The 26,239-nt window shown below is 57.5% G+C and overlaps 1 protein-coding gene across 1 annotated transcript in view; it reads left to right on the top strand.

Moving 5' to 3' along the window:
* SARNP (SAP domain containing ribonucleoprotein) overlaps positions 1 to 26,239 on the top strand; it is a 39,998-nt gene that overhangs the window by 1,545 nt on the left and 12,214 nt on the right. The window contains exons 3-9 of the mRNA XM_063359135.1: positions 520 to 566; positions 1,421 to 1,488; positions 2,726 to 2,777; positions 6,645 to 6,718; positions 8,407 to 8,435; positions 9,014 to 9,039; positions 10,698 to 10,766. Of these exons, the coding sequence (XP_063215205.1) occupies positions 520 to 566; positions 1,421 to 1,488; positions 2,726 to 2,777; positions 6,645 to 6,718; positions 8,407 to 8,435; positions 9,014 to 9,039; positions 10,698 to 10,766 (365 nt within the window). The remainder of the gene's footprint in view (positions 1 to 519; positions 567 to 1,420; positions 1,489 to 2,725; positions 2,778 to 6,644; positions 6,719 to 8,406; positions 8,436 to 9,013; positions 9,040 to 10,697; positions 10,767 to 26,239) is intronic.

The raw sequence follows: 26,239 nt of genomic DNA, 5'->3' as shown, positions 1-26,239 counted from the left end.
CATTTCCTCAAGTTACTCCCTGAAACTTCAAAATAGGAACCTTCCAAAAGAAAAGTGGTTCCCCTGGAAAACTCTGCCCAAATGCCTCCGTGTTAAAAGCTTGGAGTTTAACACAAGGGCATGGGACGTGTTGTCGGTGCGTCTAATGCTGCGTCTGTTCTGACTCATCCGTGGCTGAGCAAGAGCTCCTGCACCGGGGTGGGAAATAAATTTGAGTCTCCTCTTACCTGGAAATGTAAGAAAATAACACTGGCCCGGGCGGCCCCGAGAAGCTGTGGCTGCCCCATGCTTGGAGGGGTTCAAGGCCAGGTTGGACGGGGCTTGGAGCAACCTCTGGGGGGTGTCCCTGCTCAGAGCAGGGGGGGAACAAATGAGCTTCAAGGTCCCTTCCAGCCCAAACCATTCGGTGATTCCAGCTGCCTTCGCTTCCTGCTTTCCCCAGTAAAATTCTCAGAGGAGACTTTATCCGAGAAACCAAAGATATCACTGCTGCAATTGCTCTGTTGTTTTGTTTTCCAGCTGAAGAAGAAGCAAACGAAGAAGATGTGCTGGGAGAAGAAATAGAGGTAAGTGTTCCTGTGGGCAGCTCGCCCTGCTGGAGGTCTCGGCGGGGTGTTCCGGTTTGCCTGGCGGCGTGCGACCTACCGCCGGCTGCATTGCGGTTCTCCCGGCTTCAGAGCGGGGTCATTCCATCCCCGTGCAGCAGGATTCACACCGTGTCACACTGTGGTTTTGTCCTGAGCTGAGCAGCAAATGTGGCGGGCCGCGGTGTGCTTTTAAGAAAGAACATGTTAGAAAAAGTTGCCTGGCCCGCGGAAGCGAGCCGTAAAGCAGGAGAGGTTGTTCTGAGGCGGGGGGGTGAGGAGATCCAGCCCGGGAAAGCGCTTTGTACCTAAAACACCAGCGGAAACCAATTCTTCCAGCTTGCCAGGCTCTTCACCACTTGGCCGGGACGGGGGGAGGATGTGGAAGCTTTCTCCCCAGTTTCACAAAAAGTCTTTGGGGAGGAGCGAGGTGGGTCTCAGCAGATCGATGCTGGGCATCGAGCACGAGCACGGTGTAGCTTCAATGTTCTTTGGCTCCGCGTGGCGGCTGGAGAACGTCTCGCAAATAATTTCCTACGCCTTGTGAAGCTCAGACTTTCTGGGGAGGGATTAGACTTTGGATAAAAGAAGAGTCTGCGGCTGTTGGGACCTGCCGGGCTGGGAGCGTGCAGCGCTGCTCCTCGCTGCGCGCCTCGCCTTTGCGGGCTGAGATAAACGCACGGTGCAGGAACCCCAAAGTGTGCGTGGGCCGGATTGCAGGCGCGTCCCTCTTAAAGCGCTGAGAACCCAAGAGAGCTGCCGACGTCCCCGCCGCGGTGTTTCTCTCTTGCTCAGCTGTTTATTCTCTGATCTCCTCTCAACTCCTTGACCCGCAGGAAGAAGAGCAGAAGCCGGTGGAGCCGCCCGTCAAAGTGGAAGAGCCTCCTGTAAAATCGCCTGACGTGTAACTATCCTTTCTGAGTAGAACAACGCGAGTCCGTGGGGTGCAAGGCCGGCGCCTGTCGGCTTCCTACAGCCCCGTGTTGGAGTTTGGGCTGAAAGGAGGTCGCAGCGCGCCTTGGAGTTGGGATTGTGGCCCTTGCCTCAGCCCGGTGGGGTAATGCCGTGCTCCGGCCGTCCCGTCTGCGTGGCTGCTCTGGCCTCCGTGGCTCGAAGGGACGAGCCCCGAGCGAGCCCCGGGCTTGTGGGCAGGAGGGGGCGTCCTGTGCCCGCCGAGCGCCGGCACTGCCAGGTCCCAGCTCCCAGGCAGAATTGCTTCCTGTGAAAGTGCCATTAAACCATTACTACCTTTCAGGGCATAAAATGAGAAACCTGTCCAGGAATCTGGAACAAAAGCAGGGCATTTTTCTAAATGGGCGACCTTAATGAGGCTGGCTGTGACCCACTGTTTTATGGGAGTTGTTTGGAGGAGGAGGATGCTATTTCATTTAGCCTGGGAACTTCCGAACTTTGTCTCTTCCTCTTTTGTTTTCCCCCCTCGAGCCTGAGCTCTGTTTTCGGAGCATAAACTTTGGAGCACGCCCCCTCCATTATATTTTCGTTTGGGCTTTTTACTGGTCCCACTGTTGTCAGCCGCACATTGTTCAGGAAGTGTGTGTTTGAAATGGAGCCTGGGCGCGGGGCGCTGGGGCTGACCTGGGGAGAGTTGCCTGTGGCTGTCCCATGAACTAGAACAGAACAACCCTTTGTATTTGAGGGCCATAAAGGAATAAAGCTCTTTGGGGCTTGCAGTCGAGGCTTTGGGCTTCTAACAAGAGCTGAATGTGACTGTTACGAGCTGTAGGATGGGCAGGGGGTTATTCTGGGGCGCGTAGGTCTGCGTGCGGCCTCTTGCTCGTAATATCCACCCGGCGTTTTGAGACGCGTCTGCAGCGTCCCGCTCAAATCGGAGAACGTTTCTCTTGCCTTAAACGGCTGGTTGTTCCTGCGAGCCTGTAGAGCACGGGTGGGAGTGGGGCTGGTTCTTGTGTCTTTTCCAGCTTCCCATCGTTGCCAGAGGAATTGGGGAGCGCTGGAGGCACTGGTTAGGCTCGCGGGGGAACCATGGCTGCACCTTCACCGGGTTGCGTGTTTCCTGCCCCCTCGTACACCCTAGACTGGGGTTAAAAGTTTCATACTTCACTTTAGCATTGTGATCTGGCTCTGCTCTGACCAGTTTCTCTCTTTCCCAACACCTCTAGGATTACGGAAAAGAAGGTAGTGAAAATAACATCAGAAATATCGCAGATGGAGGTAAGGTTCCTTCTGCTACTGCATCCTCCCAGGTGTGGGTTTCCTTATTCGCTTTGTTCAGAGTCTCTTTTGTGTGTTGCCGGGGCTGTGTCAGTGTTCCCATTGTAAACCCGCTTGATTTTTTTATTTTTTCCTTGATTTTATATTACTGGCTGTGGGGTGACCTGGCAGGGTGGCGACCCCGTGGCACGTTTCGTTTTGCCGGGAGATTTTGAGGCCCGTTCCTCTCAATTGTCCATTGACGCCTCTCTCCTCGCTGCCGTGTCTTTCCCCTACCAACCACCACTGACCCTCCCTCAATATTCCCCACTTAGCAGCCACAAGCCGCATCGTTCCCGGGCCATCATTCCCTCGCAGACAAAGGGGGGTGGTAAAGGCTCTGGATGGTAAAGGCTGGTAGACTCGAACCGCCTCAGTGATGGCTCTGGTGTATAAAATGTGTGTTTCCCGCTGTTGCCAACAATGAAAAATTCCCCTACGGAGTTCACCAGGCCACGGCACGTCCCTGTCCCTCGGGACTTGCTGCAGCCCCGTTGCTTCAGACATGTAAAACTACAAAGCTTTGTGAGGGCTCGCTTCGGGGAGGAACTGATAGGAGCTAACAGATCATCTCATCTTTATCTTCTCTGGCTTTGTCCCTTACATTTGCTGGGCTTATTTAAAACAAACACACTTAGAAGCTGCCGATTCCTCTGGGAAAACTTTGCGAAAGTTTTTGAGTTTCAGGAATCCGATTGTGGTTCTCTAATCCCCAGCCCACCCCCCTCCCGCGCCCCCCTTTTATTTTTTTGCTGGTGTTCCATAAGAAAGAAATCACTATGAAAACATGATTCTTGTCTCCCTGCTGTTCGCCCCTACTTCGGAGTTCTAATCTTCTGTTTGGGACACGATCATTTCCACAGCAACCAGGGTGATGTCGCAAGCGGAGGATTATGACCTCAGCAAGGGAGTAATGAGGAGAAACACAGGGCCTGATGTGAGCTGGGAGTGTTGCTGGAGGAGCCACGTCCCCCCGTGGTGTGGGGCTGCCCTTGGCCCTAGCTGGTTAAAGAGCTCATTAAGCGAAATCGCTGAAGTTAGGCTCTTACCCTTCCGTTTTTCTCCAAATTCTTTTTCTCCAAAATTTTTTTTGGTTTGGGGTTTGTTTGGGGTTTTTTGGGTTTTGTTTGTAGAATCGCAGAATGATTTGGGTTCGGAGGGACCTTAAAGCTCACCCAGTTCCACCAGCCCAGGTTGCTCCAAGCCCCGTCCAGCCTGGCCTTGAGCCCCTCCAGGGATGGGGCAGCCACAGCTTCTCTGGGCAACCTGGGCCAGGGGCTCACCCCCCTCACAGCCAAGAACTTCTTCCTCAGATCTCACCTAAATCTCCCCTCTTTCAATGTATAACCTTACCCCTTGTCCTATCCCTACAATCCCTAAATGCCATCCCTGGAGGTGTTTAAAAGCCGGGCAGACGTGGGTCGGTGGTAGTTTGGGCAGTGTTGGGTTGATGGTTGGATTTGATGATCTTAAAGGCCCCTTCCGACCTAGGGAAGTGATGGAATCGCCATAGAACCACAGAATGGTTTGGGTGGGAAGGGACCTTAAAACTCACCCAGTGCCACCCCCTGCCCTGGGCAGGGACACCTCCCACCAGCCCAGGTTGCTCCAAGCCCCGGCCAACCTGGCCTTGAACCCCTCCAGGGATGGGGCAGCCACAGCTTCTCTGGGCAACCTGCGACAGGGGCTCACCACCCTCACAGCAAACAATTTCTTCCTCAGATCTCACCTAAATCTCCCCTCTTTTAGGTTAAAACCCTTCCCCCTCGTCCCACGGCTCCCCTCCCTGCTCCAGAGTCCCTCCCCAGCTTTCCTGGAGCCCCTTGAGGGACTGGAAGGGGCTCCAAGGTCTCCCCGGAGCCTTCTCTTCTCCAGGCTGAACCCCCCCAGCTCTCTCAGCCTGTCCCCACAGCAGAGGGGCTCCAGCCCTCCCAGCGTCTCCGGGGCCTCCTCCAGCCCCGCTCCAACAGCTCCGTGTCCTCCTGATGTCCCCAGATCTGGAGGCAGCACTGCGGGGACAGTGGGGGGGGTGTCTCCCCAGAGCCTGTTTGATTGAATGCGAATCAGGTCTCGGCAAAATTATGTCGTAGATGGTTTTTGAAGATAAAAGGGAATTCTTTTCCCGTACGGTGCATAATTGAACGCCGGAGGCTGTTAATGTGGGCTGTTACCAGAAGTACAGATGAGTTCAAAAAGCGAGGAGACCGATTCCTGGGAAAGGCGACCGTCAGGGATAACGGAATGGAATTGCGAGCCCAGCCCGAAATCCAGCCAGTCGCTTGCTGTGGGTCTGGGGGGTTGTCAAGGGGGCAGAGCACCCCTCTGACCGTACCGGTCACCCCTGGGGGGTCCCGGGGCAGCGGGGGTTTTGTTCTGGCCTGGCCTGGCCGTAGTCGACAGCCGTTCAGGAGCTGCCTCGTCGGGTGTTTCCTCTGGATGTTCTTCGGGGTGTTGGGAAGAATAAGGAAATGTGCCTTGAACCGAGCGATACGGGTTGGTTTTTTTTGTCTTTATTGTTTCGACTGAGTTGAGTAAAAGCTCCTCGGTGCCGACAGCGTTAGGGGTGGGTGTTCCTAATCCCGCTTTTCTAAACATTTGTGTTTTGATGCAAATGTTTATTACGCTCCTCGCTGCGCTTTTGGCTAAAGTAAATGTTTCCATTAAAATAATATCTGTTTCTCTAACCTTTAAAACACCAAACGCATTTTTGCGCCCTTGTGGAATAATAAAATGTTAAATATTTCCCTTAAGCTTTTAAGGGGATTGAGTACTCAGAGGCGCAAACCCTTGCGCTTCCGATGTTTCCAAGCTTGCTCCAAGCCTGGGCTCCGGTGGGGGCAGCGGGTCCGGTCCTTCCGACGTAGCTGAGTTCCGTCTGGAATTGTGCTGCTAATGGCAAACCGTGGCTGCCAGGCTGAGCCGACTGCGCGGATTGCCTCCGTCTCTTGTGAAAAGGCTTGTGCCAAATAAATAAGTTTCCCTGAAAACAAACACACCCCCACACCCCCCAATCCCCTTTTCTAGCGTATTTCTTTGCCCTTTTGCTCAGGGCAGGGAAGAAAAGGGAATCTCGTTTGCCTCTCTCCTTGCAAATCCGCTGATGCCGGTCATGCCCGCTTCTGGAGGGAAGTCGGGGCCGTTCCCTTTGCGGTCGCTGCTCCTTCCCCGTGGCATCGGGCTTCCCCGGCCGAGGTGTGCGGTGCCGCGCCGGCCTCCAGCGCAGCCTCGCGCCATCTTAAAACAGTCGCCTGGCTCCGGCCGCTCCCTGGTGCCGTTCTCTTCTGGATGTCTCCTTTCCTTAGGAAAACTCCCTGAGCAGCTGAGTAAGGGCGTGCCTTTTTAATTAGTTTTCTTTTTAATTAGTCCTGTGTTTATCAGAACGGTGATGGAGCCTTTTGGCCACCTTTATGCGGTGGCTTCTTGGATGGCCCGAGCCAAGGGAAGGTGCCTCGAGCCAAAGTCCTTTGAAGCGGAGCTAAAAGCTGCGGGACCAGACGTTAGTGAGCAGCTCGGGGAGTTTGCTTGTGCTGCAGGAATATCGGCTAACGGCAATAATGTCCAGCCTTTCTTAGATGCAGCAAACCAATAGCTGATTGAACCTGTGGAAAAAAAAAACGCGCGGGGATTTTTTTTTAAAAGAGAAGAAGGTGCCTACAGCATCTCGCCCTTTACCTGCGGGTGCGGGGTCTGTTTTTCCCCAGTGCTGGTCTAACGGGGCACCTTGGAGTGTCAGCCCGCCGCAGGTGGCCGTTTGCGTCTGCGCAACCTCCTTCCAGTACCCTTCAAACCTTCCCTCTTCCTCAGCTTGCTTCTTTTCTCTCCCTCCAGCGAATGCAGAAGAGGGCCGAGCGCTTCAACGTGCCCGTCAGCCTGGAGAGCAAGAAGGCGGCGCGGGCAGCTCGGTGAGTCCACGCTCGCAGCCGTTCCCCTCCTCTCGCCGGGGGGAAAAATCCCTCCGGATACCTCTGCCTCCGGGACAGGTGGTGTTGGCGTGAGGTGAACGCGCTCGGACACACAACTGCGCTGGGGAGGAGTCGGGAGGATGAGGCGGAGGTTGCGGGTCGGATAGGGGCACAGAGTCTAGTTGGAGGTCAACGATGAGCGATGTTCCCCAGGGCTCGGTACTGGGTCCAGTCCTCTTCAGTGTATCCATCAGCAACCTGGATGAAGGGATAGAGCACGCCCTTGGCAAGTTCGCCGATGACACAAAGCTGGGAGGGGTGGCTGACACACTGAAAGGCTGTGCCGCCATCCAGAGGGACCTGGACAGTTGGAGAGCTGGGCAAAGAGGAACCTCATGGAATTCAACAAGGGCAGGCGCAGGGTGCTGCACCCGGGGAGGAATAACCCCCCGCAGTGGGACAGGTTGGGGAGCAGCTGGGTGGCAAGAGACCTGGGAGTCCTGGGGGACAACGGGATGGCCATGAGCCAGCGATGGGCCCTGGTGACCAAGAAGGCCAACGGTAGCCTGGGGGGCATCAAGAAGAGCATGGCCAGCAGGTGGCTGGAGGTCATCCTCCCCCTCAGCTCTGCCCTGGGGAGGCCACAGCTGGAGCGCTGGGTCCAGTTCTGGGCTCCCCGGGTCAAGAGGGACAGGGAACTGCTGGAGAGGGGACAGCAAAGGGCTACCGAGATGCTGAGGGGATGGAACATCTCTCTGACGAGGAAAGGCCGAGGGATTTGGGGCTCTTCAGTCTGGAAAAAAGAAGTCTGAGGGGGGACCTTATCAACACTTATAAATACTGAAAGGGGGGGTGGCAGGAGGATGGGGCCAGGCTCTTCTCAGTGGTACCCGGGGACAGGACAAGAGGTAACGGGCACAAACTTGAGCATGGGAAGTTCCACCTCAACATGAGGAGGAACTTCTTGACGTTGAGGGTGGCAGAGCCCTGGCAGAGGCTGCCCAGAGAGGTGGGGGAGTCTCCGTCTCTGGAGACATCCCAAACCCGCCTGGACGCGTCCCTGTGCCACCTGCTGTGTGTGACCCTGCTCTGGCCGGGGGTTGGAGGAGATGATCTCCTGAGGTCCCTTCCCACCCCAGCCAGTCTGGGATTCTGTGGGATTCTGTTTCCCTCAGCCTGAATGAGCTGTGGGCAGGTTTGCTGGAGGGTTTTGGGGACGCGTGCTGCGTTACGCCTGCAGGGACGTGGTGCTCCTCGTGGGCAGGAGAGACCCCGGTGTCACGTTCAGGCCGTGTCTGACTGCGGGGCACTCGATGTGTTCCTTACTGGTGCCTCAGACTAAAATACCAGTGAAATTTCTGGCAGTTCTCGTGGTTATTCTGGAAAGAAAGAGGAAAAAAAAAAATGGTGAACTGCTGGGGCTCCGGCCAGCTTTCTGCACTTCGGGCTTCGTTTTATGGAGAAAGCAGGGAATTAATGCCCACGGAGGAAGCGCGGGAGCCACTGCAGTAATTCCATTAGCCGATAATAGCGTGTTCCAGTTAATCTTACCCTCAAACCAGTTTGATTCAAGTACGCTCAGGAAAAGGATTTGAAGGAAAAGTTCACACCCAGGAGTTGACGCGCTGGGTACTGCCTGACCTTCTCTTTGCCCCCGTCCCTGACTCAGCTCTGTTTGCCTTCGGCAGGTTTGGTTTGGCCACGGTTTCGACTAAAGGTGAGGAGGTGAAGCAGACGCAATCCAGGGAGTGACCGCGCTGCAAATATTGAATTATTCCTGGGGGGGAAAAAAAAAACCAAACCCAAAAACAAACACAAAACTTGCCGGTGGGACTACCTTTGTTTGCACCTCTCTCCCTTTTCCTGAGTGCACCCGGGAGCTCCGAGCGGGAATTGTAGAATAGGGAAGAAAAGGACAAGGTTGTTCCCTTGGTGGCTCAGATGCTTTTCCCGGCGGCTCTTACTTCCAAGCACAGCTGGAAGACGCGAGCCAGATTTCCCCGCGGTACCCCTGAAAACACCCTTTGGCTTCATAAAATGCCGGGTCACGTCGCCATAGCTGACTTAGCGAGGTGGGACGGCAGCAGGTTTGCGGGTGGAAAAGTGGATTTGAAGGTGAAAAAAGAAACTGGGAGACTCCGTAGCGAGCGGAGAGAGAAGCCGGGGAGGAGGGGACGGCGGTTCTTCCCCAGTTTGCGGTGGGACAGGGCAGCGCTGTGACTTTGCTGCCCCTCCAAGGTGCCGCTCCCCATCTTTGTTCTCTAACTGCCTTTTTTTCTTGCCTCCTCGTTTCAGGCCTCTCTGCAGACAGCAAACCCACGGTAAGAAACGCTTCTCGTTCTTGACCGGCCGCTCGTCAGGCCCTTAACGCGCGTCACGGTTTGTAGGAAGGGGGTTTTACCCGCGGGCGGGGATAAACCGCCCGCAAGGTCCGGGAGCAAGGTGTGCGGAGCGAGGGCTGGCGGCGTAGCCCCCCCCGGGCGTCATGTCTGCCCGCAGCTGGGGAGATTCCCATCCCTGCGCCCGTTTTCTCAGATGAGCTGATTTTTAGAATCAAATGCTGAAAGGAACAAAGGTGGATATTTGGTTAGTTGTTGTTTTTTTTTTTTTTCATATGCCTGGCTTTCATCCTGTGTTTTTGTTGGAATTGCTTGAATTATGCCTCGGGAATGGAAACGACGAATGACCTGTAGTAAATTACTCGGCTTTTAATGGCCAGTGCCGCTTTGCCCAGCCACCTTCCAGGTCTCAGTAGGAGGCACCGAAGGCCAGGGAACTGCTGGAGAGGGGACAGCAAGGGGCTACCGAGATGCTGAGGGGATGAAACACCTCTCTGATGAGGAAAGGCCGAGGGATTTGGGGCTCTTCAGTCTGGAAAAAAGACGACGGAGGGGGGATCTTATCAACGCTTATAAATACTGAAAGGGTGGGTGGCAGGAGGATGGGGACAGTCTTTTGTTGGTGGTGCCCGGTGGCAGGACAAGAGGTAACGGGCACAAACTTGAGCATGGGAAGTTCCACCTCAACACGAGGAGGAACTTCTTGACGTTGAGGGTGGCAGAGCCCTGGCAGAGGCTGCCCAGGGAGGTTGGGGGAGTCTCCGTCTCTGGAGACATCCCAAACCCGCCTGGACGCATCCCTGTGCCACCTGCTGTGTGTGACCCTGCTCTGGCCGGGGGTTGGAGGAGATGATCTCCAGAGGGCCCTTCCCACCCCAGCCGTTCTGGGATGATTCTGTGGGATTCTGTGAGTCTCGCAGCGGGCGGGCGGGTGGCTCCGTGTCTCAGCGTTTGCGTGCTGCGTTGAGGATGGGTGGAACAGTTAAGCCGAGATCTGTCGCCAGGCGAGGCTCTGGCTTTGTCTGGTGCCGGGGGCACAGAAGATCTTGCACGAACATCTGCGAGGAGGGACAGGGGTTTCCTCTGCGGAACCGCGTGCCCAAAAAGTCTGTGTTCGTCAGGAAGAGGTGCCGTAATAGTGGCTGATGCCTCTCTAGGAAACCAGGCAGTTTGGGCGATTTCCTGAGAAGCTGCTTGGTGCAGGGATCCGCTTGGATGCGACACGCGGGTCGTGGAAGGGTGAGGGCGCAGCGATGGCTGCGTAAACCGGTGGCAGCCAGGGTGGCAGTGGTAATTTGGGGGAAGCGCTGGCAAATTTGCCTCCCGGGCTGGTTTATTTTGTGTTGGTGTTGACCAGGCTGCTGCGGGGAAGGTGCCGGGGAGGGGTCAGCATGGCGGGGTTTCTCCTGGGGTGGGTTTGGGGAAGCGACGGGGCGGATCGGTGGTTTCTGGTGCTTCCTTTGGGACACGGGTTCTGCCCGGCAGCACGGTGCCCAGCGGAGCCTCCCCCGGGGCTGGTCGCTGTGCGCAAGTCTGTTCTGAGAGGCAGCCTTTTCTCCATCCCTCTTGAGTGACGGTGATTTATTATTTTTTTATTTATTTATTTTTTAAATTATAAATTGTTTCCTATGTCTTTGTAGGTAAACATGGATAAATTAAAGGAAAGGGCTCAAAGATTTGGCTTGAATGTCTCCTCGCTCTCCAAGAAGGTAAGGTGCCTCGGCCTCCAGGACACTTTGCCCCTCCGGATTAGCCCGGCGCTCCGGCCCGGAGCGTGCTGTGGCTTCTCAAAGCCTTCGTGCCGTTTGAGGTTTTTACATCTTGTTATTAGTGCGGCGCACGGGCCCCGGACCCCGGGGGAGCCTTGTCAACACCGTTTCCTTCATCTTCCCCTCTGTTTGTTTTTGCGTGTGTGACTCTCGCTATGGTTTTGAGAGATTTAACCGCTGCCGAATGGAGGCATTGGATTTTAAGCTCGTTCATCCGGGTTTTAACAAGGGAAGAGAGCCCGTTTCGCAGGCGGTGTAATTGGTATGTTTTCAGGCGTTTGACTCGCGCTGTGGAAGTGCACGTTTCTGTTGGGGGCAGGAGCCAAGTCAGTAAAGACCAAGGTAATGAGCTCTCTGAAGAGAAAGCGTCCAGAGCTCCCCGGTAGGAAATAACTCTTTGAAGTACAAATGAGATGAGCTTCGTAGGGGGATGGATTTGGTCTTAAAACTATTTATTTTTCCAGGAGAGAAATATACCCCTGAGGGTTCTGAGCGTAACCCTCTCCTGGTCCTCGTTACCTGTCGATGGATTTAGCTCGGCCTTCGCGTGCTGGCGCCGGCCGCGGGGGCTGTCGGTGGGGCAGGAGCTGGAGCCGCGCTCTGTCTCCCGCTGCTCTGTCTCCCGCTGGGACCCCCTCCCTGTGCTGCGCTGGGGGGAGCTGAACGTGCCGGGGGGGGACACCATGGGGCGTGCTTGGAGATAAACGTGTGCCGGCGAACGGTGTGCTCACCCCTGCGATAATCCCTCGCCTAAATGTAGCAAATGGAGGGGTGAGGGGTGGGGGGGAGAAGATGAATTTAGCACCTTGGGGGGGAAAAACGGGAGAAAAGGATAAATATAGGCTCTGAGATGAATCCGACATCCTGCGCGCTGCCCCCGCACAAATAGCCTTTTCCTCTTCTGGGCTGCGCCGAGCCCGGTGCTGCAGCGCTGTTGGGAAATAGCGGGGAGCGGAAAGAATTGTCCGGCTCTGCAGCTGGGTGGTGTTGGCATGGAGACCTCTCCTCTCCCTGCGGGAAAAGGGGAAGAGCCAGGGGAGGTTCGGCTTCTCTCCATCCCTCCGCAGTGAGCCCCTCTCCTCCTCGGGGGCAGGGGGGGGTGTGGGTGGGATGGATCTGACCTTTTTTTTTTTTTTTCTTTTTTTTTTTTCTTTTCTTTTCTTTGCTGCCTGTTTCTCCACGTACCAGTGTTCTGCTTTATTCTGCTGGCCCCGGGAATTCACTGATGTAGAAAATATCTGGCATTGGAGGTCGCTGTTCTTCCCCCCCTCCCCGCCTCCCTCCTTCCCTCTCCCGTCCCTTTGGGGGTGGGGGAAGGAGGCCAGCGCATTAAAGCTGGGATATGTGGAGCTCAGGGTGAGAGGCTGCTCAAACATCATTAACCCTGTCACTGGGAGCTCCCATTTTTCAGGAGGAATATACGCCTTGTCAACCTTTATGGCCGTGGCCTTCCCTGGCCGGGATCGTGTGGCTGCAGCTTAATAAAGCCAGGGTTTATGGAAGGAGGCGGCTCCCGGGCTGCGCCGTGGCCCCTGGGCTCGGCAAAACCCCGAAAGCCCCCAAGGCTGAGCCCCCCGGGCCCTTCACAGCTATCGCAGCTGGCTCTGTGCTCCCCGGGGACCCACTGGTGGGTGGGGCAATGGCTTGCCCGGGGCCAGTGGCCGGGCTGGCTCCAGCCCTACAGATTCATAGAATCATAGAATTGTCAGGGTTGGAAGAGACCTTAAAGATCTTCTAGTTCCAACCCCTCCCACTAGATAGGGTTGCTCAGAGCCCCGTCCAGCCTGGCCTTGAACACTTCCAGGGATGGGGCTTCCACTCCCACCACTCTGGGCAACCTGGGCCAGTGCCTCACCACCCTCATGGTGAAACCCAGGCTGGGCTTTGTGTGCCCCGATGGAGCGGTGTCCGGCAGTGGGACTCGCTGGCCGGGCTTTGTGTCCCCCGATGGAGCGGTGTCCGGCAGCGGGACTCGCTGGCCGGGCTTTGTGTCCCCCGATGGGGCTATGTCCGGCAGTGGGGCTCGCTGGCCGGGCTTTGTGTCCCCCGATGGAGTGGTGTCCAGCAGCGGGGCTCGCTGGCCGGGCTTTGTGTCCCCCGATGGAGCGGTGTCTGGCAGCGGGGCTCGCTGGCCGGGCTTTGTGTCCCCTGATGGAGTGGTGTCCGGCAGCGGGGCTCGCTGGCCGGGCTTTGTGTCCCCCGATGGGGCGATGTCCGGCAGCGGGGCTCGCTGGCCGGGCTTTGTGTCCCCCGATGGGGCGATGTCCGGCAGCGGGGCTCGCTGGCCGGGCTTTGTGTCCCCCGATGGGGCGATGTCCGGCAGCGGGGCTCGCTGGCCGGGCTTTGTGTCCCCCGATGGGGCGATGTCCGGCAGCGGGGCTCGCTGGCCGGGCTTTGTGTCCCCCGATGGGGCGATGTCCGGCAGTGGGGCTCGCTGGCCGGGCTTTGTGTCCCCCGATGGGGCGATGTCCGGCAGTGGGGCTCGCTGGCCGGGCTTTGTGTCCCCCGATGGGGCGATGTCCGGCAGCGGGGCTCGCTGGCCGGGCTTTGTGTCCCCCGATGGGGCGATGTCCGGCAGTGGGGCTCGCTGGCCGGGCTTTGTGTCCCCCGATGGGGCGATGTCCGGCAGCGGGGCTCGCTGGCCGGGCTTTGTGTCCCCCGATGGGGCGATGTCTGGCAGCGGGGCTCGCTGGCCGGGCTTTGTGTCCCCCGATGGGGCGATGTCCGGCAGCGGGGCTCGCTGGCCGTGTCTCCTTTTTTTTGTTTGCTCCGCCGGGAAGGCGAGTTCACGGGCTTTAGAAGTGGCTTCTCCCACTGAGCGGAACATGCTCTCGCATTCCTGGGAGGAATATTATTGGTTACTTTAATTAGCTGGTGGTATTGTGCTTCCCACCTGGGTGTTCTTTATAGCTTTTCATTACGGAGGAGCCTGGCGGTTGCGAATGTTTACATGTGCCTTGGCAGGTTTGGGGGTTTTTGGTTTGGGGTTTTTTTTTTTTTGGTTTTTTGGTTTTTTTTATACCGTGCGTGGCAGCAAAAACTTTACAATAAAGCATTGTCTGCGCGGAGCCACACTTCATTTCCTATTCAAATTGGTTTGGGGAGGGGTAGGGACGTGGAAGGGGGGGGCGGGTGGCGGGGGGAGAATCGTAGCCAAGGGGGATTTCAGACCCGCTGGGAGCGAATGCAGAGCTGCGTGAGTGGCTGTGAACTCATCTGTAGCTTTGAACCCCCCCCCTCCCCGCTCCGTTAGCCCTCCGGGGTAGAAATCTTTCAAGTTTAAAATCCTCTTCCTCCCCGCCCAAGGGGGAAGCGAGACCCCCGGTCGGCGGGAGGCGAGTGGAAAGGTTGGCAGGGCTGGAGCGGGAGAGGCAGGTGCTCGTTTGTCTCGAGGCAGCACGGGGCCATCAAATTTAATTTTTGAAAATAAATCAAGCGAGCGTTTATCTCCCCGTAGCCCTGACTCTTCCCCTCCGAGGCCTCCCGTTAAAGCGCACGCAGGCTGACCTAAAGCTCCCCGTCCCTTGACTCCTGTTAGTTGTACTTAACCCCCCACACGTGGAAATGGTCCCTCTCTGGAGCAGCTGCTCCCTGTAACGCTCCAACTCCCGCTCCCCCGGGGAGGGTCTTTAGCTGCGGGTTTTATATTCGGGCTCGGATGCTGCCGAGGGAGCTGCCTGCGATTCACAGGCGTTTCTCCGAGGGCTTGCTTTGCTCTTTATGGATAAAATAGCCTTGTACGTCTCCTGCTGAGAAAGTGTTGGCACCAAATGGACAGCGAGAGCCCTTGGGATCACATAAAAGCTCTGTTTGCCACCTTTGTATTGCATTATCAAATACCTTTCCCCATCCAAACAGATGACTCAAATAATTGGCTTTTTTTTATCTCCTCTTTAACGTGGAGGTCTCAAACTGCCTAACGAACAATTAGCTGATTAACCCTCGGCTGTTCAGAGGTTGGGAGCGAAGGGGTGAAGTGACTCAGCTCCGGGATCGCTCCCAGTCAGGAGTCCCCGCTCGGAGCCCTCTTTCCCCCCCACCGCCTCCGCGCGTTTCCCTGAGCTGGGGGTGAAACAAAGGATTTTTGCCACGAATCCTCCGTATTCCGAGGGCGTTCCGTCCCTCGTCACGGGGTGCTTGTCCCATCCCCGCTTTGGTGCCTTCTCGTGGCAGGGGGAGATTCTGCGTCTGTTGGGAGATGGAGTGACCTGTGGGGAGTGCGGCTCCCGAGCCCTGCCTCACCTCGAATAACTTCATTTTTCTTTGCCGATTCGCAAATCTTCCATTTTACAGCTGGGGCCATGCGGCCGTAGGACACATCCAGAGCCCCGCGGGCATCCCAGGTCGGATCCTCAGCAGCGCCACAGGGTGCTAAAAACATCCCCTTGATCGAAAAGTACTGATTCTCCCGGCTGGGAAGAGTTAATGCTTTAGTACGGCCCGTCGGTTGTGATGGTAGATTAACGCCGGTTTAATTACGGTTAATGAGAATGTGTTTTACAGGGAGCAGAGAAGAGCCGGGCTGGCGGGGGGACGGCGTGACGTCGGTGCGGCAGCGGAGCAGAGCAGGGGGCAGCGGAGCAGCAGAAAGTCTGTGTGTGTACAAAACAGCTAAATGAGAGAGAGAGGAAAAAACAAAACAAAACAAAACAATTGGCTTAATTGTTTGGCTTCCAGCGAGCTTCTGATACCGTGCTGAGGAGGAATCCTTTTCCTGGGTAATTTTTCTGCCCGCAATCTTTCCCAACGCCCCCCGCCAGCCCCGGATGGGAAGCCATTAACCACCGAGGAAGCGGAGGGTGGTGGCGGGGGGGGACGACGGACGTGCTGATGTTGGCAGAGCAGAGGAGAAGGCATTCATGGCCGTGGGGTTGTTCCTTGCGAGAGCTGGGGACGGCCGCATCGTGGCCGGTGGCATGTGCCTGGATTTTTGAGGGGCGTGATTGGCTTCGGCGGCCGGTTCGTTGTCAAGAAATGCCTTTTGCCGTCGCTTGGAAGAGACGGCCCCGGCGTTCTTTGAAAGGGCCACGTGCCCTTGAGTATTATTTTCTTCTCCAAACTTCGCTTTTTGTGGTTGTCGTCGGCTTTCTGCCCTTCTGGTCCTGCCCTCTCTGCTTTCTTCCCCGCCTGCGGCAGTGGAGGGCCGTCTCCCCGGGTTACAACCCAGCCCCTTCTCCTTCTGCGTGCTTCGCCTTCCTTCCTCCTCCTCTCTCATCTTCTTTTGCCGGGCGTTGTGATCAGAATATATATAAGATGGCCTAGAAAAGTGTCTTCCCCACACTCTAAATTCGCCCCGGGGTTATCTTTATCCTGAGAAGTCCATGGCTCATCTGTGCGTTGTCTGTGCGTTGTCCGTGCGTCCTTCCTCCTCAGGGCCACTGCACAAACTCGGCTTTTGGTGTGGGTTTATGGAGCACTTGGCACTTCTTAAAGCAGAAAAAGGCGTTTTTTTCCCCCGCCTCGGAGCAGCATCGCGGTGAGGTGGGGAAGGGGCCGGGTGGCCTGGTAGACGCTGAGGGGCAAAGCGTTTGACGCTGTCCTGCACGACATCCTGGTCTCTAAATTGGAAAAGCATGGATTTGATGGATGGACCATCATTAGGAAGATGGACCATCATTAGAAGGATGGACCACCATTAGGAAGAAGTTCTTCACCGTGAGGGTGGTGAGACACTGGCCCAGGTTGCCCAGAGAGGGGGTGGAAGCCCCATCCCTGGAAGTTTTTAAGGCCAGGCTGGACGGGGCTCTGAGCAACCCGATCTAGTGGGAGGGGTTGGAACTAGAAGATCTTTAAGGTCCCTTCCAACCCTGACAGTTCCATGATTCTGTGACCACTGGGTGGATAAGGAACTGGCTGAATGGCCGCACTCAAAGGGCTGCAGTCAATGGCTCAATGGCCACATGGAAGCTGGTGACGAGGTGTTCCTCAGGGGTCAGTACTGGGACCAGCGTTGTTTGACATCTTTGTTGGTGACATAGACAGTGGGATCAAGGGCACCCTCAGCGAGTTTGCTGATGACACCGAGCTGTGTGGCGCGGTGACACGCTGGAGGGAAGGGATGCCACCCAGGGGGACCTGGACGGGCCGGAGAGGCGGGACCCTGCCAACCTCCTGAAGTTCAACCAGGCCCAGTGCAAGGTCCTGCCCCTGGGTCAGGGGAACCCCGGGCACAAATCCAGGCTGGGCGGAGGATGGCTGGAGAGCAGCCCTGAGGAGAAGGACTTGGGGGGGCCGGTGGGTGAGAAGCTCGACATGAGCAGGCAACGTGTGCTGGCAGCCCAGAGAGCCAACTGTGTCCTGGGCCGCATCAAAAGAAGCGTGGGCAGCAGCGCAAGGCGGGGGATTCTGTCCCTCTGCTCCGCTCTGGTGAGACCCCACCTGGGGTGCTGTGTCCAGCTCTGGAGCCCTCAGCACAGGAAGGACACGGAGCTGTTGGAGCGGGGCCGGAGGAGGCCCCGGAGATGCCGGGAGGGCTGGAGCCCCTCTGCTGTGGGGACAGGCTGAGAGAGCTGGGGGGGTTCAGCCTGGAGAAGAGAAGGCTCCGGGGAGACCTTCCAGCCCCTTCCAGTCCCTCAAGGGGCTCCAGGAAAGCTGAGGAGGGACTCTGGAGCAGGGAGGGGAGCCATGGGACGAGGGGGAAGGGTTTTACACTGAAAGAGGGAGATTTAGGTGAGATATCGGGAAGAAACTCTGCTGTGAGGGGGGTGAGCCCCTGTCGCAGGTTGCCCAGAGAAGCTGTGGCTGCCCCATCCCTGGAGGGGTTCAAGGCCAGGTTGGCCGGGGCTTGGAGCAACCTGGGCTGGTGGGAGGTGTCCCTGCCCAGGGCAGGGGGTGGAATGGGATGATCTTTAGCGTCCCTTCCAACCCAAACCTTTCTGCGATTCTGTGGGCTGGTCCGTCATGACAGACCGTGCGGTGAGAGCGATTCCGCACTCGGGATTTTCCCCGTGCCCTGAAATTGTCACGACATCCTGCTTTTAAATCTTAATATTTTTAGGTATTTAAAAAAATCTGCTTTAGGTAATTTTTCAAGGATTTTTCTGTCTCCCTCTGAGTTGGACTAGTGGTAGCTAAGGCGGGTGGATTTACAGAGGGAGGTAAAAAATAGGCCTGGTTTAAAGAGTAAAATTCAAGCAAAGCCCTGGAAAAAACCTCTCGTGTTTTTCCTTGTGGCAGAAACTTGTCAGTAGTCCCGCAGAAGGTAGGAACTGGGTGAGAATCGAGGGAATGCGGCCGGAATTGCGCAGCCGTGCGGGTACAGAGCCGAAAGATCCAGGTACGACATTGTGCAGGGGGCGAGGAGTGTCGAGGAGGGCGAGATGCGGCTGGGTGGGTCCCGAAATTTTCCCCTGCTCTCTTGGGATGCTCGGGGCAGACGCAGCAGCCGGGGATTCGTCGGAGACCGAGCTGATTCCTGCCTTTTTCTGCCTTGGCCGCTGCCGGGCAGATGGGTAGCAGCGTCCGTATTGAAACGTCAACCTCAGTCAAAAGGTAAAGCTCAGTTTTGAGGAGAGAAAGAGCGATTTTGGGGCACTCCAGCCTTTGCAGGTAAAAGCTGGAGAGCGTCCAGCCGGTCTGGAAGGATTTACAGAAACTTGAGCGCTAATCCTCAGCGCCTGATTTTTATTTTTCTTTATTTTAATTTTTTTCCCCCCTCCGCTGCACAGGAGCCCCGTGTTGGGCTCGCGGCGGGCGTTCGCTGCGTGCCGCGGTGGCCGTGGGTGTGTGCCCGTCCCCTCGCCTTCCCCCGGCCCCTCCGAAGCCCCCTCGCCGTTCGCCAAGTTGAGCGGCCTGAATGCGGCCCCCTTGGTTTAAGATAATGGGAAGTGACAAGGTGAAGAATGGCGCTGGCAGTCACGGACGTTTTAACGCGAAGGGGGCTGTAAGCGAGGCCCCCGCCCCCTCCCGGCTCGTTCGGGGAAGGGGTTCGGCGACCGAATGGCCGGCGCAGGCGGCATCCCTGGGTGGAGGGCAGGGGCGGGCGAGAGGTTTGTGTTCGCCCTTTGTAATGGCGGGGGGAGGCGGGTTGTGGTCTTGTTTTTAAGGCTCCCGTGCCCAGAGAGCCCTCCCCGTTGCTGTCCTGGAGGTGGTGGAGCTCGGCACCGGGGCGGCTCTGGACAAAGGCTGTCGGATGCGGGATGCCGGGCAGAGCAGAGACGTGGGCACGGGCTGGGGAGGCTTGGAACAGCCTGTGGGCCAGCACGTGGCTTACTGGTGCGCTCGAAGATGAGCCCAGATCTTCCCAGGGCTGTGTCACCCTGGGGAAAATAAGACCTGAGGTTACGAGGGAAAAGTAAAGGTTTAACAGACCTCAATTTTTTCCCCCTTTTGTGTTTTTTGTTTAAGAGGAAGCAGCGGTTTCCCCCTGAGGGCTGTGCTGGCGGGTCCTCGCTGGCCCCACGCGCGCTGGCCGAGGGCAGCGCAACTGTCCCCTCTTCCCAGAGGGATGGATTTGGGGTTTCCAATCCCCATCGCTGGTGACCCGGCTGGCGTTCGATGGGATTGCGCAGGGAAATCCATGACTTGTGTTTCCTAGAAGGCAAGTAACGACTTTTGTCCAAACCAGCTTTATCCCTTGCGAATAACTCCAGGCTGGCGTGGGGGGGAAAAGGCTTCTACCGGTAAATCCGGCTTCAGAAACCTCGCTGAAGCCGCAGGGAGCTCGAGGCGCCGGGTGCCCGCGGACCCGCTCAGCCGTCCCCTGCGCTGCCGTGGTCAGTGGCCGCCCATTGCAGGCGGTCGCCAGCCTGGCACTGCGCGGGGCCGTTGCCGAGCAGGAGGGTAAAGATGAATTTGAAACACGAGTATTGGATCAAGGCGCCTTTCAAGGGGTTTGTCGCTCTTTCTGGGCGAGGCAGACCTTAAAAGCTTGAAATACGCTCGAGTTTCCCGCTTCCAGAGTCTCTCCGCTCTTTTAGCGGCTCGTTGCTCTTCTAAATGTTTTACGCCCTGCTTGTGTGCGTACGTCGCGCGAAGAGGAAGAAGTGAACTTCGTGAGACGCGAACCTCGGCCGCGCCGCGTGAGGTACGAGGGGCCTCGGGTGCCTTGGTTCGGGTTGGGAGCGTAATTCCGTGCTTTCGGGTTGAGGGTGTGCCCGCAGGCACGTAACCGCACAGGAACGCTCCGGGAAGCCCGTCCTTTGGCGTGGAGGAGGCGCCGGTGCTTTCCTGCCGCTCCCCTACAGCTGGCTCGTGCCAGAAGGGTTCAAGTTGAGCCATGCGGTGGGTAAGTCGCTGTGCCCGAGGGGCTGGAAGGAGCCGGCGTCTCGAAACGTCCCTTCCGCGGTGCCTGCGCTGTGACCCTCGGTCACCTGTGCTCTCTCAGCTGCTCTTATTTCCTCCCGTCTGGCATTTCCTCTCCAGCAGATCCGAAATAACATCCCTCTCCTGCTGCCTCGGCCTCCCGCGATCCTGTAAATCTTGCCAGCGACTTCCCCCACCACCACCTTCTCCGGCGCGATGGAAAAGGTGCCGTGGCGGGTGCCGGGCTTGCGGAGCTGCCCCGTCTTTCTTGGTCGTGGTGTTTTCTCCCATCACACCGCCTGCTTTCTGGCGCCCACGGCCATGAGTCGGCGTCACCACAACCAGGCTCTTCCCCATCTCCCCGGGGCCTTTCACCAAGCCCTTACCAGGCAGACCCTCTTGGCTGTGCTCTGCTGAGGATTTTGTTCCTTATCTGCCAGGATTTTCCAGAATTTTCAATTCTGGACCTTCTGATTTTGCATTTAACCGGGGGCTTCGCGAGGGCTTCGTTCTCGCTTCCCCGCGAATCAGCTCCGCATCAGGCGAAGGTGGAGCTGCCCTTTGCTATGATCAGCACTTCAGTGACTGCGGGATTGGTGCCGGGGGAATTTGGGGTGTGCGTGACCTGGTGGGGAAGGTTTCGGGGCGTAGGAAAGAGCGGAGGGAGGTGCTGTGGGAGGGGAGCCCCTGTGCCCGCCCCGGGGTGGTGTCGGGTACCCGGAGCCCAGACGGGAGCGTCCGCGGGGTTGGTGGTGGGATCCGTGCGCTGCGTCGTCCCCCTGCTCTTGGACGGGCTGAGAGAGCTGGGGGGGGTTCAGCCTGGAGAAGAGAAGGCGCCGGGGAGACCTTCCAGCCCCTTCCAGTCCCTCAAGGGGCTCCAGGAAAGCTGGGGAGGGACTCTGGAGCAGGGAGGGGAGCCATGGGACGTGGGGAATGGTTTTAACCTGAAAGAGGGAGATTTAAGTGAGATGTGAGGAAGAAATTGTTTGCTGTGAGGGGGGTGAGCCCCTGTCGCAGGTTGCCCAGAGAAGCTGTGGCTGCCCCATCCCTGGAGGGGTTCAAGGCCAGGTTGGAGGGGGCTTGGAGCAACCTGGGCTGGTGGGAGGTGTCCCTGCCCAGGGCAGGGGGTGGCACTGGGTGAGTTTTAAGGTCCCTTCCCACCCAAACCATTCTGTGATTCTCTTTGTACTGGAAACTCTTGTGGTTGGGCAGATGAGAACATCTTATGCCCTTGTACACCCGATAAGGCTGCGGCTTTCATTATCTTCTCAGTGCTTACTGGCCATCATGGGGTGTTTCCTCTGGCCTTTGCCGAGGCAGGGTGAGAAAACAACATCTGAAGAAACCCGGAACTCTTTTTTCCAATTGAAATGTCAACTTGGCGCCTGGCTGCCCTCTGAAAGGGTCTTCTGGAGCGCTGGGTCCAGTTCTGGGCTCCCCGGGTCAAGAGGGACAGGGAACTGCTGGAGAGGGGACAGCAAGGGGCTACCAAGATGCTGAGGGGCTGGAACATCTCTCTGATGAGGAAAGGCTGAGGGATTTGGGGCTCTTCAGTCTGGAAAAAAGACGACTGAGGGGGGACCTTATCAACACTTCTAAATACTGAAAGGGGGGGGTGGCAGGAGGATGGGGCCAGGCTCTTCTCAGTGGTGCCCGGGGACAGGACAAGAGGTAACGGGCACAAACTTAGCATGGGAAGTTCCACCTCAACATGAGGAGGAACTTCTTGACGTTGAGGGTGGCAGAGCCCTGGCAGAGGCTGCCCAGAGAGGTGGGGGAGTCTCTGTCTCTGGAGACATCCCAAACCCGCCTGGACGCGTCCCTGTGCCACCTGCTGTGGGTGACCCTGCTCTGGCCGGGGGTTGGAGGAGATGATCTCCAGAGGGCCCTTCCCACCCCGGCCAGTCTGGGATTCTGCTGGGCTGCTGCCATTGGTGGCTCAGCCAACGCTCTCCCAAAGCTGTGGTCGCGTGTTCCCCGCAGCCCCGTCATGCAACGAGCGCAGGAGAAGCGGCGGCACGCCTCGGCGCTGCGCCCTCACCCCTGGCTCCTCCGGCGTTTCACCGTTATTCCTCTGCTTCCCCCTCCACCCTTTACGCTGCGCTTCCACACCCCCGCCATGTCGTTTTCAAAATAAATGACGAGAGTGCGGCGCGGGGTCAGGGGGACTCCTGCTCGCCCATTGATCCCGGTGCTCCCTGAAAGGGCTCGAAGTTGCCGACAAACCTTCGGGGAGTGGCGAAGGGCTCGCTCCCGGGGGACAATGGCGGAGAGCGGGGAGGGGGGGGACACACACTCTCTGACCTCCCTCTGCCCAGTCATCTGGTTCTTCATTGGTCCCCGCTGTGAAACAGAACTTCGCTTTTGTCTGTAACACAAATACATCTTTTCCCCACCCCCCCCTTTCCCCCTCTATTATGATTCAATCAATGATGTCATTATGTCCCATTCAGGGGCTCTTGAACCATTTGGCTGCAGGAATTTGGAGGAGCGGGCCCGGGGAAGAATGGCAGCTCTCGCTCCCGGCTTTCCAGAGCCTATTCCAGTCTCAACCGGAGAAACAAAGTCAGGTTTTCCCCTTCACCCCTCTTCACCGCGGGGCACAAAAGTAGAAAAAAACCAAGAAAAAAACCAGCCCCAAATCCCGCTGCGAAACGCGGGGAGGGGGGCGTGGGCCGCGAGGAACGTCCCCAGGCGAATTAAACCTCGCGCAGTTCTGCTGAGGATCCTTTCCTTCCCCTTCCCTCCTTCCACTTAAGATGATAACTCCAGCAGCTCTTTCCCGTCTTGGAAGACTGGAGGGTTTTGGCTCCGCGGGGACGTTGCGCCGAGTCTTGGCGTCGTGGCTGCGGCTTTCGAGGGGATGGAGCTTCCTCCTCGCGGCCGCGCACGCGCTGCCCGCGGGTTGGTGGGAGCGTAAGGAAAAATCTGTCGAGGCAAACGACCCCTGGTTTTTAGGCCCTAAAAAGTTTGTGTAGTGTCACTAATTCAGCGGTGGGAAGCCTCGCTTTGTCAGAAAACCCTCCCCGATTCCGTTACGGGGCGGCAGAGCGGATCTTTCCCAGCTCTGCGCTTTCTGGAAGGTCCTTTCGGGAAGCGCCAGGCGCAGGGGTCGGGGAGCGCTGAACTCGCGGGGGCTTGGAGAGCCTCCAGCGTAGAGCCAGGACCATCCCCAGGACCTTTCCTACCCCAGCGGGTGCCCCGCGGAGACGCTGCCGGCCCGTGGCCGGGTGTCTCCCGGGCCTGGCTTCGTTCAGAGTGAGCAGATTTAGGTTTTCTAACGTTTAAAATGCAGATGCATGAGGTCAGGCGTCGGGCGGCCGGGAGAAGCTGCTTTAAAAACCTGGTCTCGTAATAACCTTTGGGATGGAACAGCTTAATTCCACGGATAATTTAGTGGCTAATATACCTTTTCCTGGGCTGTGGCTATTCCCGTTGTTTCAAAGGCGTGAAGGCAAGTGAGGGGGGGGTTGTTTGGGAGACCTGGGGAGGGAGGGGGAGGGTCCCCACGGATGGGGCTGCGCCCGCTCTGGTGCGCAGCCGGGCAGCAGGGGCTCACCGGCGCGTGAGCTGCCGTCCCGGCGGAATAAATGCACGGATTTGACAATTCTTAGGGTTTAGTTAGTCCGACATTTGCAGAGCAGCAGCTCTTGGGCGAGCTTTCCCTTCGAGCTCTGCCAGAATCTCAAGCTTTCGGTGATACCAGAGAAACCAAATTAAGTGACCGTAAAAGATCAAACATGAGGTGCTTCAGCCCCGGCCTTTCATCTCTTCTGGTTGAAAGAGGTGGTGAGCATCCACGTGGATCCCGACTTTTCCCGAGGCGCTGGGCTGTGCGCGGATCAACGCTGTCCGTCGGCGGGTTTCCCTCCGTTACTCGCCTGCCCGCCGCTGGGTTTTGCCGCCGTCCCTCGCTGGTTGGAGCGGCCCCCGGCGCTTTGGGGTGGCAGCTCTTTCCGTTTGCTGCCATGGGGCAGCCGACTTCGGGAGTTTTGGGTGCCCGGCCAAAATCTGCTGGAGCCGCCCTCGACGCCGGCTCCTCCCTCCGCAGGATTTCGCCTTTCCACCGTCAGCCCGGGCTGCTCTGCCGGGGAGGAGGATGGTCTATGGGGTGAGGTTGGGAATTGGGGAATCGCAGGACGGTTTGGCTTGGGAGGGACCTTAAAGCTCAAATCCAAAGCTTAAATCTCGTTCCAACCCCCCCGCCATGGGCAGGGACACCTCCCACTGGAGCAGGTTGATCCAAGGCCCATCCAACGTGGCCTTGAACCCCTCCAGGGATGGGGCAACCCCCGAGAAACCCAGTGTCCAGCCTAAAACTCAACCGTGGAGCATGCGTGGCATTGCCCGGGTGAAGGGCTGGCCCCGTTGGTGGGGGACCTGCAGGGTCCGGGCACGGCCTCGGCTGCAGACAGAGTTCTTTGGCGGAGAAAAAAGGCTGGGTGTAGGAGAGAATTGATAATCCGCTCTCCGAACCCCGGCTGTACGTGGCGGGTGAAGGACTGAGCTGTGGCAGCGCCGTGCTCCGCTCCCCGGGGGTGAGCGCTGGCGGTTGTTTCTGCATCAGCACAAAAATCTCGGATAATTAAGCTCCGGGCGGTGCAATTGCACTGGAAGCGCTGCTCTGCCCTGTCGGTTTTCTCCTGCCGGGCTGGTTTGGTTTTCCCTGGTCGCGCTGGAACCGATGGGTCCCTGGCTCTGCTCTCCTGAGCCGCTGGCGCTTCTTTTGGCCATTCCACGGGGTGCAAAGTCCTCGCCCGGCCGCGGGTGCCTTTGGGAGTGTCAGGGCAGCGGGAGAAAACTCCGGTCTCTCTCCAAACCTGCTTCACTTATTCCTGAAAAAAATGCGTTCCCTTTGGAATTAGGAGCGGCGAGCGCTCGCCCGGCTTCCCAGGCCCTTGGGTACCTGCGCGGACCTGGAGATAAAACCGCCTTTGAGTCGAAATCCCCATGTTCCTTGGGATCCCGGGGGAATAAATGCTGTGCGGCTCCAGCGATGGCCTCCGACCGCCCCGGCAGCTGCAGTGGGTGCCTTTGCACCCGAGAGTTTTCTTGTTCTTCAGACTCCCGTTGGTTTTTCCTCCTTTTTGCCGGGATTTTGTTTAGCCCGCGTGGCGGCAGCAGGCGGACACCATCGGCACAGCGGGGCTTGGCGCGTCCCGCTGCCCCACGGAGCCCCATGGATTTGCAGGGGAAGGGTTGACGCTGCCGCGGCGCGTTGCCGTTTTTGTGCTTGTTGTGTTGGAATAGAACGGATTTTTTTTTTTTTTTTTAAAAATCTGGGGCTGATATGCAATTCAGATCATGTTATCTCATCACTCGGTTGCCTCTTTTTTTTTTTTTACTTTTTTTTTTTAACAATGGGTGGACTCTTCGAGGGGAAAAACTCTCATGCTCTGCCCGGCGCCTGCGGCTCCGCTGCCCTCCCCTTCCCCAGCCAGCTCCGTCGCTCCCCAACGCGCTCCGGGGCTCTGCGCCGCACGCGGGGGCTCTCCTCGGAGCCTTCCCACCCCACCTTTGGGAGGGAAGACCCTCCGTAAGCGCCACATGATAGTTCAGACGCTGCTCGGCGGGTGCGAAGAGATAAAAAGCCTTTTCCGAGGCCCTTTTGCCTCGTGGAGCACCTGAAGCGCGTCCCCCTCGCTCGGCCACGGCATTCCTGACGTGTTTGTTCCATCCCTGACGTCCGAGCTGAAGAATGCTTTTCAACTCGGCGCTGGGAGAGCTGCAGGTGCGCTCTTAGCACATGGCTGCGACTTTTCTTCTCTTCCTCCCCCTCTGATCCCGTTTGGGGCCGGCATAAACCTCTGGCTGTGAAAGCCACGGTGCCTTGAGACAGAGACGCCTCCAACCGCCGCCTGCCGCGGCTCCTGCCCAACCGCCATGTACAGAAAAACGCGGCAGCTGGGGTTCTTTTTTTATTCTTTTGAATTTTTTTATTTTTTTTTTTGCCTTCCCAACCCATTTTCCAAGGGAAGGACGAGGCGCGAGCTTGCGGTTGCCTGTTTCCCTTGGCTTGGGTAAAAAAAAAACCAAACCCACAGTGAGAAGGTGAAGTTAGTCTGGGAAAGCAGCCGGTCTCTGATGCTGCGTGGCTCGGGCTTCGTTAGCGTGAGCGAATCAGGTGCACGAGGATAGGCGACGAGAAGGGGCACAGCGTGTTAAAAAAA

Source organism: Chroicocephalus ridibundus, chromosome 24, assembly GCF_963924245.1.
Source record: "Chroicocephalus ridibundus chromosome 24, bChrRid1.1, whole genome shotgun sequence".
In the NCBI taxonomy this organism is placed as follows: domain Eukaryota; kingdom Metazoa; phylum Chordata; class Aves; order Charadriiformes; family Laridae; genus Chroicocephalus; species Chroicocephalus ridibundus.
This window is presented reverse-complemented; position numbering and strand designations above follow the sequence as displayed.